This window comes from Gavia stellata, chromosome 24 (assembly GCF_030936135.1).
Source record: "Gavia stellata isolate bGavSte3 chromosome 24, bGavSte3.hap2, whole genome shotgun sequence".
Classification (NCBI taxonomy): Eukaryota; Metazoa; Chordata; class Aves; order Gaviiformes; family Gaviidae; genus Gavia; species Gavia stellata.
Genome location: NC_082617.1, coordinates 11,191,352 through 11,209,513, shown reverse-complemented (window position 1 = coordinate 11,209,513; position 18,162 = coordinate 11,191,352). Strand labels below are relative to the sequence as shown.

Below are 18,162 nucleotides of genomic sequence, written 5' to 3'. Positions count from 1 at the left end.
GCTGCTCCTTATTCATTCTTTTACGGGAGACCACACCTCACCCTTTAAAAACCGTCAGTTTTCATCTGTGCGTTCAACTACGCGTGCGGCCGGGGCGCAGCTGGAACTTCCCCTGCCGCGAGGGGCTGAGCCGGGCCCCGCTTACCTCAGGCGTTCCGCTGCCCGCCCGCCTTCTTCTTCCCCTCCTTCTTCCCGCTCCCCTCCTCCTGCCCCGCTCCGGGCACCGCTCCGACGGCCCAGCACACCTGCCCTCACTAACGCCCCTTCCCTGCCCGCTTCCCCTGGCCATTTTCCAGCTGCTGCCCGTCCCTCGCCTCCCGAGCCCCGTCGCTGAGGGGCGGGTGACCGCCGCCATGGCCGCCCCCTCCACATCCCCTCAGGCCGCCTCGTCTCCTCAGGTGGCGGTGGGAGACGCTGCGATGGAGGAGAGCGGGCATGCAGGGCGCAACGGCCGCGGCCCTACCCTCCCGGCGGCCGCCCCGCGAGGCGAGGCGGGAGCGCGGGGAGCGGAGCAGCTCGCGCTGAGCGGAGGCAGCCCTGAGGAGCGGGAGGCCACGCTGAGGGAGGGAGGCAACCCTGAGGAGCGGGACGCCACGCTGAGGGAGGGAGGCAACCCTGAGGGGCCAGAGCCAGCAGCCGTGGCGGACCACGAGACGACCCCCTTTCTTGATGCACAGCCGGCGGAAGGTAACCACGGTAGGAGGGAGCGGGGAGGGGGGCTGTCCCCAGGGGGCAGCGGGGGCACGGCCCCTCCGCCGGTCGCTTTTCGCTTTTCCGTTTCGGTTTCAATTAGCGTTGTATCTAGTCGCTGAGGAAAGTTTCCAGATCCTTCACCGAAGTTAATCCTGCGGAATTAGGGACGAGCGGTTTCGCCTCGCCCCCCGGGCAGCCTCCCGCTTTGCTCGGCCCCCAGCAGCTCCGCGCGCCTCGCCCAGGAGGCCGCCGCCTCCCCCGCAGCGGCTCCCCCCCGCCCCGTCCCCGGGGCCCCAGCGCAGGCCGGGCCCCGCCGGCCCCTCCGCGGCTTCCCCGGCTAACGGCGGGCCGCAGCCGGGCCAGGGGTGCTGCCCGCGGGTGCCGCAGCTCTCCGCTTCCCACCTCTCTAGAAACAGCGCACGGGAAGGTGGAAGAGCATCGCTGAGAGTTGGCCCCCGTTGCGCAACTTGAGGTGGGGTTTTTTTGGTGTTTTTTGTTGTCCTGGCCCGTAACTCGTGTCACTACGGGGAAAGCGAAACAAGTGATGAAGAGCAGAGTCAGCAAAAGTAATCCCCGAAGCACTGCACCAGTAAATGAGAGCAGAAAGAATTTGGGGACTGGTTGTTTATGCCACTAGTGCTCTTCACTTGAGCAAAGCGTTAGATAGTGACTGGAGAAAGAGTTAAAAGTCAATTATATTTCCTCAAGTGGGGCAATGAAGATGTAGTTAACTTTTACTAATTGGTATCATTATTCTAACGGGTTTTGGCCTTTCAGTTGGTAGGTGTGAGTGTAACCCGGGTCAGGAACTTTTGGAGATGATGCACTAAGACCATACAACTCCCTGGAAGCTGGAGTGTTTTCCTGTTAGCTGTGTTGTTCAGAAAGAGACTACAGAAAGGTCATGATGTATTTTATGGTTTTGTTATTTGCAACTGGAGAAGGAAATGTATTTATAAGATCACTTTATACACAAAGGCTTTGGCTAGGTAATCTGAGTTGTTACATAAATAACTGTGGATCTATTTGGGACCCATGCCTAATGGCACATGCTAGGTCTTGTATCCTTGGAGAGTATCTGCATTTCATTCTGTAAGTATGCTAGTTATTAATACCTAACAGTGGTCACTCTGATGCTAACCTCGTCTGGGACTTGGCAGGCCTTTCCCTTCACATGCTACAGAGGCTGTTTCTTCTGTAGTTCCTGTGCAATGCGTTGTTTCGGAGGCTAAAGCTGGCTACAAATTATTTCTCTCATAATAAAGTATCTACGGAGTAAATGGCATTAGACATAAATTTGGTTATTAGATGTAATAATTTTGGCTATTTCCCATGTGAAATGCTTTGAGAAGCATCTGAAAAGACATTTAGTTCTCACTGAAAGTAGTATTCCTTATTATTCCTGATTGTTTGCTAATTAGCAAACAGCTGAATAACTGTTGTAGGATAACGCCCTTCATTCATTCTCTGGCTATCCTGGATTTGGCCAAGCAGCATGGAAGTGGAGATCTCTATCTAGTATTTCTTGCCTTGTGTTCAGTCCAGTTGATCTCCCATATACATTTTGGTTTAAATCTGGTGGATTGTTTGCACGGCTGTGGTGCACGGTGCACGGTGTTCCTCTCGTGGTACGTAGGAGTCTGGCGCATTTTTGCTGTTTGACAGTGATGTGCTTGTTCAGGTTGTGTAGCCTTTGGAGAAGGAAGTAAACGGCAAGTGACGTGTATGCCAGACCTCAAGCGGTAATGAGAACTTCCGCCCTCCATCTCAACCTCCAGCACGGTATTTATTATAAACTGTTAATACTGTTTGATGACCCAAGTGATAATTTCCTGCTAAAGTAATGGTAACTGTTCCGGTCAGCCTTAAAGGGATTGAAGGCTGATTGAATTAAAATTTTTTTAATATTCTTTCTTTTTGTGGTTTATTTCTTAAAGAGGTACATAATATATTACAGACTGTTCACAAATAAGATTCCTCTGATTAAATTCCAGGTGTGAGGTTTTAGTAATAATAAAAAGGCAAGAATATCACAAGTGTTTGAACTGAAGCTGTCAGGGTATATGACTGTATATTCGGCACTTTAGAAAATCAAGCAAGAGAGAATTGAAATTGAGTAGCTAGAGTTACTGCAAGTTAAAAAATTGACTCTCTGCTGCTTGTGCCTCCTCAGCATCTGCAGCACGGAGAACTGCTTTACGACTGACTTTTAATTAAGCCTTGCAACTCCTCTGTGTTGATAGTTGCTTTTAAATTGTAACTCTTCATGATAGCTGAAGTTGTGAAGAGAGGTTATTAAACATTTGTATTTAATAAAATATTAGAATACTAATACTACTTATTTTCAAGTAACTTTGATTTATTTTTAGGCTTTCTATTTTTTTTATAGCTCATATTCCTGTATTGGTATGGCTAGTTCAAAATGTAATTTTTCAGACTGAAATTGATAATTTCTTTTCAATTTTAAAATCTCTCTCTGTTATGGAAAACGTTGAATTTTGTTCCACACATACTGCCTTTAGCATATCATTCCAACAGTTAGTTGCATGTATCTATCTGCTTAAAAAATCCTAAATTCAACACTCTTTCTAAGAGAAAAGATGATAGTTATGACTTGCTTGAGATTAGAACCAGGTTTTGCTTTTAATCAGAGGCCTAGCTGATACCTGGTATCTCTGTGTTAAACCCTTGGGAATTATATCATATTTTGCAATTCCCTAAACTCTATTTGAAATAAACTTGAAGCTTTAAAACCTTTTAAGGAAGGAAAAAAAAAGTATACATATCGAAAAGAATGTACCATTTCTGGAACGTGGACTTTGACTGTTAATGGTAGCATTGGGTGAACCTGCAGCACCCATATTTTATAAGTAGTTTGACTTTCAATTAATTGAGTTCCAGGGTGTGTTTTCCCGTTTCTTTTTAGTCTAGTTGTTAGAAAATTGTGTGAATGCTGGATCTCCAGCCCTGAAGGGATTCTCTTTGTCTGTTAATGTGGAATGATCCAAAGTCATGATGTATCTGACATCGCTGCGTGTGCATATGGCAGTCAGTGCTGTAGAGGATGACTGAGTTGATGGAGGAACAAGACGGGTGGAGGTCCATCCTGTAATGAAACAAACATTGTCTTCCTGCAAGGAAAGGAAATGAACTAGGAAATATCAATCGGTTTTCCTTCTTAAATATATGTATCTAAAAATAATAAAGGCCCCATGAAAAGTTAAGCAGGAGTGCTAAAGAAGTGATTGTGCTACAGTGCAGAAGCCTTCAGGTTGCACAGTTGCTCGAGAATTTCTGCATTTTTGACTGGTTGCCTTCAGTTGCACACCAGCAGCCTGCTATAAATTCAGATTGTGGGCTTGTCTGTTAGCTTACAAGAAAATTCCAGTGGAATGGTTAGAGATGGTGGCGTTGGGGCTTTGAGCATGGCCAACACAGAATAGTTGAAACAAAGTCGATGTTTTCATCATTAAGGAGTATTATTTCTTAATATAAATTATTCCTATGGTTAATAACAGTTTTATGATTAGTAGTGACAGCTGTAATACGATCATCCATTTGTCTTTTTCTTTCATGATTATATCTTCTAGGCCTTGTCTCTTCAAGGCCTAGCGCCTTTAAAATGAGGGACAGTTCCCAACAGCAATAGCAGTGGAGAATATGCGGTGTACTCTGTATGTTTTTAACATCATCCGAGTTTTTGGTGGTGTGTCTTTTTTTTTTTTTGAAGCAGTTACATTGTTTTTCTCATTGCTTTTTCAGCAGCTGCATGCATTACAGTATATTCATATTTAAATATATATATCCCCAGCAATTATTGTTAATGACCCTGCATCTGTTGTATGAGCAAGGTTTTGGTTTTGTTTGTTTGTGTGGTTTTTTTCTTTCTTCGTGAGGGAGTAAATTGCATTTCTCCTTTTCAGAGTTTGATTATATAATGGTACCAGAAATGTTACATGGGGAGTCTGGCTTTAGGGAGAAGCAAAACCCAGTTCTCTAGAGTTCCCAGGCAGAACTCTCACTACAAAACCATTTTTCCTTATTTCTTACTCTAGTTCTCTTTAGCTAATCTTGAATGCTACCAATGCAGCTAAGAAATGAAAGACGAGCTTTTTATTCTTGCTTTGCCTCTGGATCACAAAATATGCTGAAAGTCTGTTTTCAGTAGCTCTCTAGTTGTCTTGTGGGGACTTAGTGAAAAGAATATTTCTTGGAGCTGTTCTTTGACACTGCCCACCAAAACCAAAGATACGTTTTGTCTCTGTTATAGGTGCACATATGTGATGGGTGAAGGAGGGCTGGGAGGCGGTCTGCTGCCGCCAACACTCAGTGTGGCGTAAAATCTCTTTTTTTCAGCACGTTGGGTGGGCAGGGGTGCACATCATCTGCGAGAGGTGCATCTGAGGCTGCGTGTTACACCTGCACCATCTCTGTCAGTCTCATTTCAGTGCTGTTGAACTAGCTGCTGTTTAGAATCCAGTATCAATGAGCCTGACTGAGAAATCTGGCAAGAATGGCCCATTGGTGAAGTTATCCAACTCCCATGAATGAGATGTTAAAAAATTGCAGTAAGAAAGCTCATTCCACAGATGCCAGTCATGTTTCTTGTATTTCATCTAGTTTTTCACGAGACAGCATCTCTCTTGCCTGTTTGTATTGTGAAATATACTACATGATAGGACAGTCATTGTTGCTAAATAAAGTGTGCTCTTACTCACTCTTGAAATTTTACATAGAGTTGTGACTTCTACCTTCATGTTCAAAAGGGGAGGAAATGGCTAATTTTTTTTTTTCCATGCTGTAGTTCTGGTGAGAGCGGGTAGGTGGTTGGTGGTGAAGACTTGAGGTTAAACTGTAGAGTAGAACTGAAGGAGGATCCTCAGCTCCTTTAGGTTTATAAAAGTTTTTAAGTAACAGAGAAAGAGAGACTTTTCCACCCTATCAGTGTAGATTGTGAATACTTTTTAATGGTTTTAGGCTAACCAATACCTTGATGCTAAATGAAAGGTAATGTTCCCCTCACTCATGAGTTTATAGATGTTGCTTAATGCTGACAGCTGCTTAATGCTGATATGTGTGGATAATGCATTTCCTTGACTTTCACAGAAGGCCTGGAAATTACTCCTTTAATCGGGTATTTCCACTTTTTGATAATAATAAACTCGTGGGGGAATAACTTTAGGTAACTTTCCATAGAGGATCTTTAAAATGACACATGATATGACATGTCCTTGAGGGTTATTATACTGGCATGTGACAGGGTTACAAAGTATAGATAAGATACTCAAGCTTCTGAAGCCAGGTGGGTAACTTCATAAAGTTCAAGATACTGTGTGAGAGAAAAACGTTATTCTCTGCCACCTCCATATTCCATCTTACTCGAAAGGCTAGGAGTAGCTCTAAGACCCACAATCAGTGAAAAAGAGGACCAGAAACTTCAATATTGGTTCCCAGTTATTTTGCTGACTTCTGTGACTTTAGTCAAATATTGTGGATCTAAATTTGCAAAATATATACTATTATTTGCTATTACTCACTTTCAAGATTAGCAATAGCTAATGACTGATCAGTATCGCTTCCCTCTTTATCCAAGGCATATGCTGCTAATGCTGAGTTCAGTTGCGGGCACAATAAAATGCTTGCTCATGTACCTAGAGTTGTTAAAATCCATGGATATTTTTCAAAATCAAGATTTTGCTTTATAATAAAATGGGTTCTACTTAAAATAACTGTTAGGGTGGAGACTCAGAGACTTATTTCTTATAACTGGCCAGTTTTGTTGTACAGATTGAGTTGTAGTTGTGTTTGGTGAATACAGAAAACCATTACATAATTCCAGGTAGAACTAAACTAAAACTTCTAGATTCTTTAATGCAATTTCTGTTCTAAGCAAGCTGCTGAATGCAGTCCATTAGATAACAAGACTCCAGTCCTTTAAGTATTTGTGGCATTGATCAAGTTAGGATAACGTTTGCATATTTGCAGCACTGTAAGGGGGTATTTACAGTTCAGCAAAATCAGGAAGCAGGGTCCTGAAGCAACATTCTTTCATCTAAATGTGAGAATTGTGGTTTTCCAAGCTTTGTGGGTGCTGCTTGGCATTTTGTACTTTTGGCTTGTTAAAGGATGGCGTGAGAAAGATGAATTTCGGTATCTCCACACTAGGAATGTGATGGTTGTGAGTGCCCGGTTTCACCCTGGGATATCCCCACTTGGCAGTGGGCTCCTGGCTGGCAGCAAGTTAGGAATCTTGGCTGGCAGGATAAGAAACCTCCTGTGGCTTTATGAATGCTTCCCAGCACGTCTGCATTTTGTCATGGTGCACTGCTTTTTTAGCTGTATAGTATTTGAAACCACTAGCTCTTGTTTGTTGCTGATTCTGGAAGTACCTTCAGTTGGTGTCATTTCATGACAGAGAACTATCATGTTTGCTGTCTAAGTGTTCTTGGCCAAGAAATGCTTTATAGAGGCTTTATTTCATGTCCAGCTCATCTTACGCTGCATCTTCTCCTACTTCGTAGACAGAACAGTTCTGAGAGTGGTGGTTTCCTTAGATCTGCACCTATGGCAGCTGGAACATAAACCAAATTCTAAATGTCCTGTCACTAGAGTTGATAGGCCATGGGATATTTGCATTTCACTCATTAAGCAAGTGTTGCTCTGACTTTCTTAGACAGTAAAAGAACAGGATTTCTACCGCTGCCTATTGGTCGTTCTGCTAGATAAAACTGGGAAGAGGGAGGCATTTGAGAGTCTGTGTCTAAATGTTAGCATACCTAATTCTGCATAAATGTTACTTGGACTGCATTCTGCCCTCAGCTATCTTGTGCAACTTCTAGAGACTAGTGAAAATGATAGCAGAATTTGGCTTTTAATTTGTCTTCTGGTCTAAACGCAATGAGTTTGGCCAGAGGATTAGTGCTAACAGTGGCTTATTTCAAAAAGCATTCAACATAAATATCCCATTGTAGGCACGTTCTTTAACAGGCACTCTTGGTTTTAAAAACATGAAAATTTCTGCTCTTTTCTTGCAGATAGGACTGATACTGGCCTTCGTGTCTATGAAAGGATCCTGGTGTTCATCTCATTTTTTTTCACTGTTATTACATTTCCTATATCGATCTGGATGTGCATAAAGGTAAAATTGGTCACTGCTAAGTTGGATTAAAACTTCAAGCAATGCAGATGCTTCCTAGTGGTTATTGTTGTTCTCTATTTATTTGTTTTAAACACAAATTAATCTAACTATTCTTTCTTGAACGATGACAGACAGTATATAGCAGACCCCAACATTTCAGTGCATTAATCTTCAAACCAAAAAAGAAAAGTGCTATTACAGTATTTAGTCAAAATGATTTTTGCATTGACATCTTTACTACGTCTGCCCAATTGTCATTAGTATATAAGCTAGTTTGGAAGATCAGAATAACTGCAAGAATGCATAATTACTCTTAGAGGACTGATTTTTTTTTTTTTTAAGGAGATCTCTCCCTATCTATGTATGTGTGTAAATATGAAGTGTGTAAATATGAAGTGTGTAAATATGAAGTGTGTAAATATGAAGTGTGTAAATATGAAGTGTGTAAATATGAAGTGTGTAAATATGAAGTGTGTAAATATGAAGTGTGTAAATATGAAGTGTGTAAATATGAAGTGTGTAAATATGAAGTGTGTAAATATGAAGTGTGTAAATATGAAGTGTGTAAATATGAAGTGTGTAAATATGAAGTGTGTAAATATGAAGTGTGTAAATATGAAGTGTGTAAATATGAAGTGTGTAAATATGAAGTGTGTAAATATGAAGTGTGTAAATATGAAGTGTGTAAATATGAAGTGTGTAAATATATGTGGCTGTATGTGACAGATTCATAGAGACTGTGTCATCTGTGATCGCTTTGAGCTTGATGTTTTCAGTTTCCAGACCAGAGGGAATAACTCCTGCTTTGTTTTGGCTAATATACCACATCAGAACTAGAGCTGGAAAATCTCTGCTGGGTCACATATACTGCACTTTGTGGTGGTGTTGCCAGGATACTCCTGATGGCCGCTTGGTCCTGCCCAGATAACGTGCTGTTGCTTCTGCTGTTGATAGATGGTGCCACAGTCTGAAGAGTATTTCTTGTGGACTACTGTCCTGATCGTTCCTTTTGCTGTTTGCTTTTTGACAATGAAGTTTAGTGCTAAAATTCTCAAAAGCAGCCAGTATAGAAATGTATGTTACATTTGAGACTTAAGACTGTATTAAACTAGTGTATACATAGTTTGGAATCCATCGTATGGCTTCTGGAAACCCTTGCATGACATCCAGCTATTTATTACAGATTATAAAGGAATATGAGCGAGCCATCGTATTCAGACTTGGACGCATCAGAAAAGGGGGAGCAAAGGGACCAGGTATGTCCTGGAGAGCATTCTTAATAAACATTAAGAATTCTAATTAAGTCATCGGCAAAATAATAGCTGTCTAGAGACATCGCATTAGGCTGGCGAAGGGATTTCTCAAGAATATTGTAACTTCCAGTAAGAGGATATGTTACTTCATATGGAGAAGATAGGAAACTAATTATCTGTGAGCCTAACCCGGATCTCCTTAGTTAATGCATGGTCTTCAGGTAGAATCAAAAGCACAGAATGTGAAGGGAGGATTAATGGCATCAAATGTGCCATTTTAAAAGTAGGTTAGTATGTGTGGAATTTGGATAACAAGGTGGAACCAAGAACCATTAAGACTGCCCTCGCTATCTCTTGTGCGACCCAGGGGAGTGGAGACTTGCCTGGCTAACACAGGGTGCAGATAAGGAGGGGAGCCAGTGGAAGCAGGACAGCCCTGCTTGTGGTCAGCAAAGACAGTAAAATAACAGGAATCCGAGGGGTTCTTTCTTCGAAAGGCTTTGTGTCCGATAACTGACCTTTGCCTCATTACCGGTGAGATGTGTATCAACAGCTCACACGCCTACATATGCTAATGAAGATTATAGAGATCATGCTAAACATATATGACTATAGCACTTGTCTCTCCACCCAAATCATGCTACGCATCACATATGCGGGGGGGGGGGGGGAAGCTTGTAGTTTTTAGGGGTAAAAGATGGAGAAAATGATTGTTAAAGAGGGAGAGAAGCTGCTCGATGATACCTGACGGACCAGTCGACGGGCTGTGTTCTCTTCATGCACCCCAGGCAGGGACGCCTCTCTGGGTACGCGTTGTGCCTCTCACCCTCTGGGTGAAAGTTATCCCTGGGTTCTTGTATTACTATCAAGTTTGCTAGCAATATTAACCTTAATTAGTAGCACTATTGTAGTTAGTGAATTTATCAACGGCAATCTCGAATCTGTTTTTGTCGCTTTCAATAAAATAACTAATTTCGATTTTTGTGCATCTGCTTGGTGCAAGTCCTTTTGTTGGGACTCTGATAAACGAATTGGTGAAAATCCTGGGACTCTGACAGACAAATTTTGAAACTGCATTCCTTTTAACACGACAGTATGTCAGTTAAAACCCAAGTGGTCTGAAAGCTTGATGTTCTTCAAAAGAAATAGAAGCAATTAAATTATTCGATAGTTTTGAAAATTTTCTGTGTGTATTAGAAATTCTGATGAGATCTGAAAGAAAGTTATTTTCAGCTGTTGCTCCTGCTGCTCAAAGTGACAGAAAAGGGCAATAGCTTCTCCCTTCATTTTCATCCAGGTTTTGCAATACTTCCACATTGCTGTAAAATTGAAGAATTACAGTGATCCACCAGAACAAAAGGCAGCTGACAGTGCCTGCTTGCCAGAATTAGACCCCACAACTAACTATGTGGGACAAATTTTGAAAAGTAGCTGTTAACAGTTCTGGGTTTTTTTCCCAAATGTTAAATATCTCTAAGTTAGACCTGAAGTTTCTCAGCACACTTTTTTGAAAATCTTATCCTGGTTTGAAAGCCACTAATGAACATGCTGCTGAGCTTGTTACAGAAAGCACTATGCAGCTACAGTGGTTGGATTTAAGCTTCTTTCAGTTGATGGCTGGACTTGATGATCTTGCAGGTCTTTTCCAACCTTAATGATTCTATGAAGTTTCATGTGTTTTAATGACCCATTTTCATATCTTCTTGAACGGATTTTTTTGTACAGGTTTGGTTTTTATCCTGCCCTGCACAGACAGCTTCATCAAAGTTGATATGAGGACCATCTCTTTTGATATTCCTCCCCAAGAGGTGAGTCTGCATTTGCCTTTGTGTCTGCTAAAGTGTTTGCAGGTTTTTTCCACTTTCTTTTTCCTTTTCCCCTCCCAGTATCTTTCCTATGCCAGTTTATCTAGATGTATGAACTAGCTAAAATAATGGGATTAAATTATTATATAATCAAGTGCTATTAACAGCAACTCAGGGTAACAGTCCACTCCCGAATGCGTACATGTTGCTCCTGTGCCCGCTATACACAGGAACATTATGAAGGTGTACTGCACCTAATGTCATCTGATGTCTTCCGGTTTGAAGGTCCTAAAGAACAAAAACATTACTTTTGTTTCTAGCCTGTTTTTCCTTGGACTTCTTAATTTTTTAGCAGACTCTCCGTGGCATTAAGCTAGCTGAACTCAGTGATGCCAGCTCAATGGATAACAAAAGAATAAACAACTAGCCCCCTAAAAATAAGTTAGTGAACAATTGTATGTTGATGATTGTAACTGTATCCCTCATGTATCTGGTGTATTTTGCAAGACAAAGATGCTTGATGCAGCCTGTCTGGTGCATCTGTTTCCTGTCATATTTGCCAGTCGGTTTATCGCTCATCATTAGTTGTAGATTTGGACAAATGGCAACTGTCATGGTACGTTCTAAAGGGTAATTGGAGGAAACCTAACCACTGGCAGGCAAAATGTGCTTGCCGCTGCTGCTGAGCCATTAGAGAAGCCATCAGTTCTACAGTTTTTCTTTTGACTTGATTAAATTATGCGTATGGATTTAGGTTGGTTTGTGTTCAGCAGGTAAAAGCAGAAATATATTTTTATTTGTACATCATAATTTCTGTGCATGATACTCTTTCTTTGGTTATCTTATGCTGTTACGGAAAGCCTGATAAAATAGGTAGTTTGGGGAAAGACAGAGCAGGTAAGTTTTGAAGGTTAAGTAACTCACATGTCCCGCTCTCTTGTCAAATAACGTAATAGTAATTGTCTAACATGGAATTAGGACACCTCTTCTCATGGTCATGCAGCATATTTCAATCTCTTTTTAACTTAAAATACAGTTAATATTAATGCTTCCTTCTGGTGTACCCTCTTCTAAACCTTCAAGAATATCTGTCTTTATCTTTGCAAGTACATCTTTTGCTCAACATACAAGTGTTAAATTCAGTAAATCACTTGAATCTAGCTCCGAGGATGTTCACAAACTGGATTTTCTCTGCAACTTGTCTAGAAATCACCACATACTCATGTAGTAGCACAAGGTGGCATTTCAATCAGAAGTACCTCCAAGAAGGAAAATGAACTGCTAGATAATAACAGAGGTATTTCTAATTAAATGTTGAAGTAAGGCTGACCCCCATGCAGCTGAAATACATTGGGCCATTGGGACAGGCAAATCCAATTTTGTTAGTAGCTAGGCATACTTCACTGAAACCTTGCAGTCTTCTCTAAAATATCTCATGGGTATGGCTCTCTGTTTCTCTAAGATTCATCATATGCTGCCATCCCTTTTTACAAAGTTTCTGCAATTCTGTGAAGTAACTTAGATGCTAGCAGAGAAGTGGCTGTCTCGCATTGGCCATTCCTATGTTACGGAGTGAGCAGTAATTGAAAACTGCATTCAGCTGCAGTCACACCTGCAGTATGGGGAACTCTCATTTGTGATGTTTCTGTGAAAGTGCAGCTGAAATACACTCCTTCTGCCCTCACCTGTTTTTTAAATAGGTTGCCTCTTTTGCCCTTGTTTTATGAACTGACACACCTGCAGTTATGTCTTGCTAAATCAATAGTCTTGTGGCTAAAGTTAAATGCAACTGAAAATCTGATGCGTCCTGTATTTGCAGTGATCCTCATTATTAGCCTTTTCTCTCCGTACAGAAACATCAAATGAGCCTCTCTCAAACGTTTCCCGTGTATGCTCTTAACTAGAGCGCTTTAACCCATTTTGAATGTAGTGGTCCCATATTCCTATCTCTGCATTAAAACAAAACAACTTTGAGTGCTAATGTTCTTGAAGCCTTTTCTCTTACCTCGGTCCTTCGTTATGCATACCTCTTGCATTCCTGTACAGTCTGCCTCTTACGCATCTGTTATTATAAGCCTCACCGAAATACAGTGGGGGAGTTATGATACGTTGCTAGTTATGATACGTTGCAGAATAACAGGTTAAAGTTTCCCAGGTGAAAGAGCATATGTATTTTGGTGTAAATTATTTCTGATAGTACTTTTTTTTTTCTGTCACTTGTATGAATTGCAGATCCCTCTGTGAATTTGAAGAAGTGAGTTAGAAATAATGTTACGGCAGAGCTAACAATGTCTTTTTCAATGAGAAGCGTTCTAATCCCATATTTAGTCTTAGCTTCGCAGAGCTGTACTGGAAGGTTTGTGCACCTGTACATAGACATGTTCACGTGCAGCATACATGTATAAGACCTTTTGTTTTCAAGACAGTTGCTTTACCCTGGAAGAACTAGGGGTTTGTCTAGTAAAACAAATACATAATTATCATTATATTCAATAGATAGATGCTAAATTATTATATGCTTTCCCCATTGCTTTTTAGATCTTGACCAAGGACTCAGTGACAGTTAATGTAGACGGAGTGGTTTATTACCAAGTTCAGAATGCCATCGATGCTGTAAAAAATATCTCAAACGCTGACTCAGCCACCCGTCTCTTAGCACAGACTACTTTGAGGAATGTTCTGGGGACCAAAAACCTTTCTCAGATTCTCTCTGATCGTAAAGAAATTGCACATGGCATGCAGGTATGAGCAACTTTACCTAAGCAATCCATCAAACAATCCATTAAGCAGCAATCCCACGGATAACTTGCAGGTCAGGATTTATTCTACCTTCCAAGTGATAAGCCAAGCTGTGAATTGGAGCTTTAGGCAAAACCGTATCAAGAGCTATAGTAAAAATGTGTGACTAAAGCAGTAATGGACCAGTGGGGCTAGCAAGTGGGAATGAGGGATACAGGAGAGGAGGGCTTCCCTGGATCGTTATGTCAATACTCCCCTGTTGAAGGAAATTACACCACAGAATTCCTTCCGTATATGAATCAAGCTCTGGGTTTTTTTGTTAGTTTACAGCAGTTATGCTTTTGTAATTATCAAATGATAATATAAATACTAAAGCCCTTAAAGTCCAAGAATTGTAAGATAATACATGTAGTTCATTGGTTATTCTTCAAATTTGGACATTTGTTTGCAGCCGGGTAGATGGTTTAGCTTAATTGTCCTGCCTTATATAGGACATGCTTGCTGACGCAACAAAACCTTGGGGCGTTAAGGTGGAACGTGTGGAGATCAAGGATGTGAAGTTACCTGTCCAGCTGCAGAGAGCAATGGCTGCAGAAGCAGAAGCTACCCGGGAGGCGAGAGCTAAGGTAGTAACATCAACACAGTGGTTTGGATGTATTTTTTTTCTTCATGAATAATTTAATGCGGTGATGTAGAGGATGAAGGTTCTCAGCCAGATTGTGTTGTAGCAAATAGGAGTGCAGGGCAGGGGTTTTGTGAATTTGTGTCTGGGTGCTTGCTCTATTTCATCTTGGCTTATGCAGGTGAGATTTCCTTCAAAAATGCAGAATCTCGATTTTTTTACCACAAATCATAAACAGAACAATTTTGAGGTTATTAGCTGCAGCCTGCAGTGAATTAGAAGCCAAACTTACTTCCAGCTTTTTCCTGACTAGCCCTGGTTTTAGGCAAGTCCTTTGTTTTCTGTTTGTAACTTTATAAAACAGGTTTAATATTTAAGTTTTGTCACCCTTAAGCTGGCCAGTGATCGGTTTAGTCATGAAACCTTATTCCCTTCTGAGGTGGGAAAAGGTGCTACTAAATATTCAGGTTTGGAGTAAAAAATCCTCAGGGGCAGTTAGAGCTGTCTTCTTCGAGGACTAGGCAGGTTAGCCTTCTCCCTTAGCGTTCTGTGCTCTGCAGTTTGTCTCCTCTGGTCATTTGTTAATCCTGTCTTGAAAACGTATTTTGAACCTCCGTAGATGCCACTGTAGAGTCTGTTTTTAAAAACCAACCAAACAAAAACCCTAGCTGTCAAAAAAAACCCTTTTTTAATAGACTAAGGTGATAGGTGAGGGTTCCTGGTAGGTATTAGGGGTCTGTTGAGCTGCCTGCTGGTAGAAAAATGTAACTTGCATTCTAAATACTAAAACTTCATCTTGGCAAAGGGAAGTTTACTAGAGTCCCTCTAATGCCATGAAAATTACACCTAATCTTATGATGATCATCTCGCGCGCACATACACGTGTGAGTGATTTTTATGCACGTATCTATGACTGATTTTCATATCCGCCACTTAATTATGAGTTTCATTAACTTCAACCTATCTTTAGGTTCTAATTATAAAATTTGTTTTTTATTTTCATGGGAAATAAATGCTAAACTGAATTTCATTAGACTTCAGGGCTAGCAATTATTGAAGTTGGTGGTGCACCTAGGAAAAGATCTTTAAGGCTACATTAGTGCTCCAAATACTAACTTCTACTTTGTCTTTTTTTTTCCTGGAAGCTTAATTACTTTGAGGTTATTTTTTTTATTATTCTTTATCCTAACATTTAAAATAATATTGTGCCCTTGCAGTAGAACTCTGTAGGGGAATATGCACTTGCCTGTGCTGACACGCATGTAAATTGCCTCACCAATAACTTACCTGTTAAAAAAGCACCATCCTCCAATCCAGCTGTCCTTTACAAATACTCAGAACATATTTACATTGTCCCAATGCAGAAGGGCCCTGCTTCTAAAGAAATGCATGACCACAAATCTGTCCCTAATGAGCTCATACTAAAAGGAATGAGGGAATAAAAAGGTATTTCCGCAGTAAGAAACATGCCATTTGCCTGCCAAGCCCTTGTAGAGACAAAACAATATGGCTTCAAGTAAAAAGTATTTTCAGATATATATACGGGGAGTACCTTCTGGTTTTGAGAGGCTGTGCTGGAAGAAGCACAAAAGTTGTTTTTGAAAATAGAACAAATTCACCTGTTGCCTTTTCAAGACATGGTGCCATCTTCTGTGATCTGGCATCCTGATACTGAATGGGAGGAGAATGGGCACGCAGGGCATCAGGAGCGGACAGGAGTAGCTTATGTCTGAGCCAGAGAAAAGGCAGAACTGGTGAAAGAACACAGTAAGGGGAGGACACTCGATCAAAGAGATGAGTGCTGTCTTTGGTTTATGACTTAAGGCTGAAGTCACCCTACAGATTTCTAGTTTATGACTGTGCCAGAATTAATTCAATTTCATTCGTTTTGCTTCCCCAGGTAATTGCAGCTGAGGGTGAAATGAATGCTTCCAGGGCCCTGAAAGAGGCATCCATAGTTTTTACGGAGTCCCCCGCTGCTCTTCAGCTTCGTTATTTGCAGACCTTGACCACGATTGCTGCAGAGAACTCCACCATCGTCTTCCCATTGCCCATAAATATGCTGCAGGGCATCATGGGTGCAAATCGCTAGACAGAGTCGGAGGAGAGAGTTTGGGGTGGGGTTTTTTGCTGCAGAGAATGTTTGCAACACTGAATTCCCTGGGTGTTGTAGCTTATGGTGGCGTTAACAAAGCGGATTTGCTAAGGAACCTCTTTTGTGGTACGAAGTGTAAGTAAAACTTCTGTGTAATGTTTGAATATGGACAACTGTATTACTTGAAAATGAAAACCTCCCAAGATGAGTACAAGCAGATTGTGATCTTGAATAAACATGTATCCACATTATCCTGGCTGGGACACCTTTAATCTAGAACTTCTCATTTTCAAATAGCATATAAAACCATTTGGGGTGAAGATGAGATGATCCAACATTTGGGAAGAGAAGTAGTCCTTTTAATAAAAAGGGTCTGTAGCCCTGCAAGGGAAGTGGAACAGCCCCCACTGTATTCTCGTGGAGTGTAGCTGTATGGGGGGGAAGTCATCTGATTGCTGCCATGCGGATTGCTTCTCTAGCTTACACAAGGAAGAGTAATGGAAGTCGATACAGGAGTGAGAATACTATATTGGGTACTTCTGAAAATCAGGTTCATGCTCCCTACAATAGTCCCCCACTCATGAGAAAGAGTTGTTAGCTAATGTTACTGACGTGGAACTTTCCGTCTCTGTTCTGCCACACAGAAATGGCATAAACATGCCATAGTTATGGATAGAATATGCTTGCAGTCACTGATGGGCTCTTGTGTTGTTACGGCAGTGTGCCTGTATAGATTTATGCTTCTCTATGAATGAAAAGTTGTTGGGTCTGCCTTTATCTGTCTCCCTTAAAAATGATTTAAAAAAAGCCAAAGTACTGACTCTTGCATTTTATCCAGGTCTAAAACCTGCTTCTCTAGGAAGCGGAAGCTCTGTAATTAGGGGGGGTGATGCTCAGCAGAAGATGCTGTACTGTTTATGTGTCTGTTGTAACAAATTAGCCATTTACCTGTTGATGCTGCTTCTGAGCAGACCTGTAGTATTTGTTGTGATGCCAAGGACTTATTACATGCTTTTGGTATTAGGTATCTGCAGTTCATGTAGGCTTGAGCTGTACGCCTGTTAAACTGTATTGATCGTTTGTTCCTGTTCAGCAGATGTCATTACAGATTAACATGAGAAGAATTAGAGTCGGCACAGGGGGGAGGGCTCTTCAGGCTACCCCATCACTGGGTTTGGCATCTGGTCTTTAATTATTGGGAGGTGGCAATGGAAACGAAAAGCCAGGATCAATGATAAAGTGCTCTTCTCGCGCTGGCCAGCATAAAGTTCCTGACTTGTTTTTTATCACCTTTCTGCTATGCTCAGGTCTGTATTGACAGGTATTTTAGTAAGGGCAGGATCTATTTAACTGTGCCTTGATAGGCTGTGCCTCTGTCACTGTTAGGAGAAGACGCCCAAGCACTATAGGGGCTTGAGCTAATTGTCACTGTTCTCTTCTGCCTGTTTGCTCTGCGCTGTGCTTTTCCCTCTGCATCATAAAAGCAATATTCCCATCAGTACTTTTGTTTGTCAGTACTTTAGTTACTGTAAGCTGAGCTTGACTTTGTGCTGGGAGAGGGGGGAGAAATATGGTTAACAAAGATGTAATGATTAGCATTACTGTGCTCACGCACTTGAAATGGGAAACAGTAACTGCGCAGCTTGAGGTTAATCCGTGGGGAAGATGAGCGAGTTTGTAACTCCCACTGTTGCTGCTGTAGATGGCTGCCCCTGTGAATTCTTGTTGACACCAGGAGCACACTTTTTGCTCTCAGCCTGAATAAAAAAACATGCTGTTTACTAATGAGTGACTTTCTGAAAGAGTAGAATACTGTT

The 18,162-nt window shown here is 41.4% G+C and overlaps 1 protein-coding gene across 1 annotated transcript; it reads left to right on the top strand.

The window, feature by feature from the left end:
• Positions 1–353: 353 nt before the first annotated feature.
• On the top strand, positions 354–16,387 carry STOM (stomatin). The gene is made up of 7 exons (XM_059829063.1): positions 354–687; positions 7,728–7,831; positions 9,015–9,087; positions 10,810–10,892; positions 13,428–13,631; positions 14,120–14,254; positions 16,151–16,387. Exons 1-7 carry the CDS (start codon positions 354–356, stop codon positions 16,340–16,342), a joined length of 1,125 nt encoding a protein of 374 aa, XP_059685046.1. The 3' UTR covers positions 16,343–16,387.
• Positions 16,388–18,162: the final 1,775 nt, after the last annotated feature.

Excerpts from the sequence above, each read along its gene's own strand:
- STOM (XM_059829063.1), top strand. The coding sequence starts at position 354 with ATGGCCGCCCCCTCCACATCCCCTCAGGCCGCCTCGTCTCCTCAGGTG. Across the intron at positions 7,832-9,014 it reads CGATCTGGATGTGCATAAAG|ATTATAAAGGAATATGAGCG; the intron begins GTAAAATTGGTC and ends TATTTATTACAG. Across the intron at positions 14,255-16,150 it reads CCCGGGAGGCGAGAGCTAAG|GTAATTGCAGCTGAGGGTGA; the intron begins GTAGTAACATCA and ends TTGCTTCCCCAG.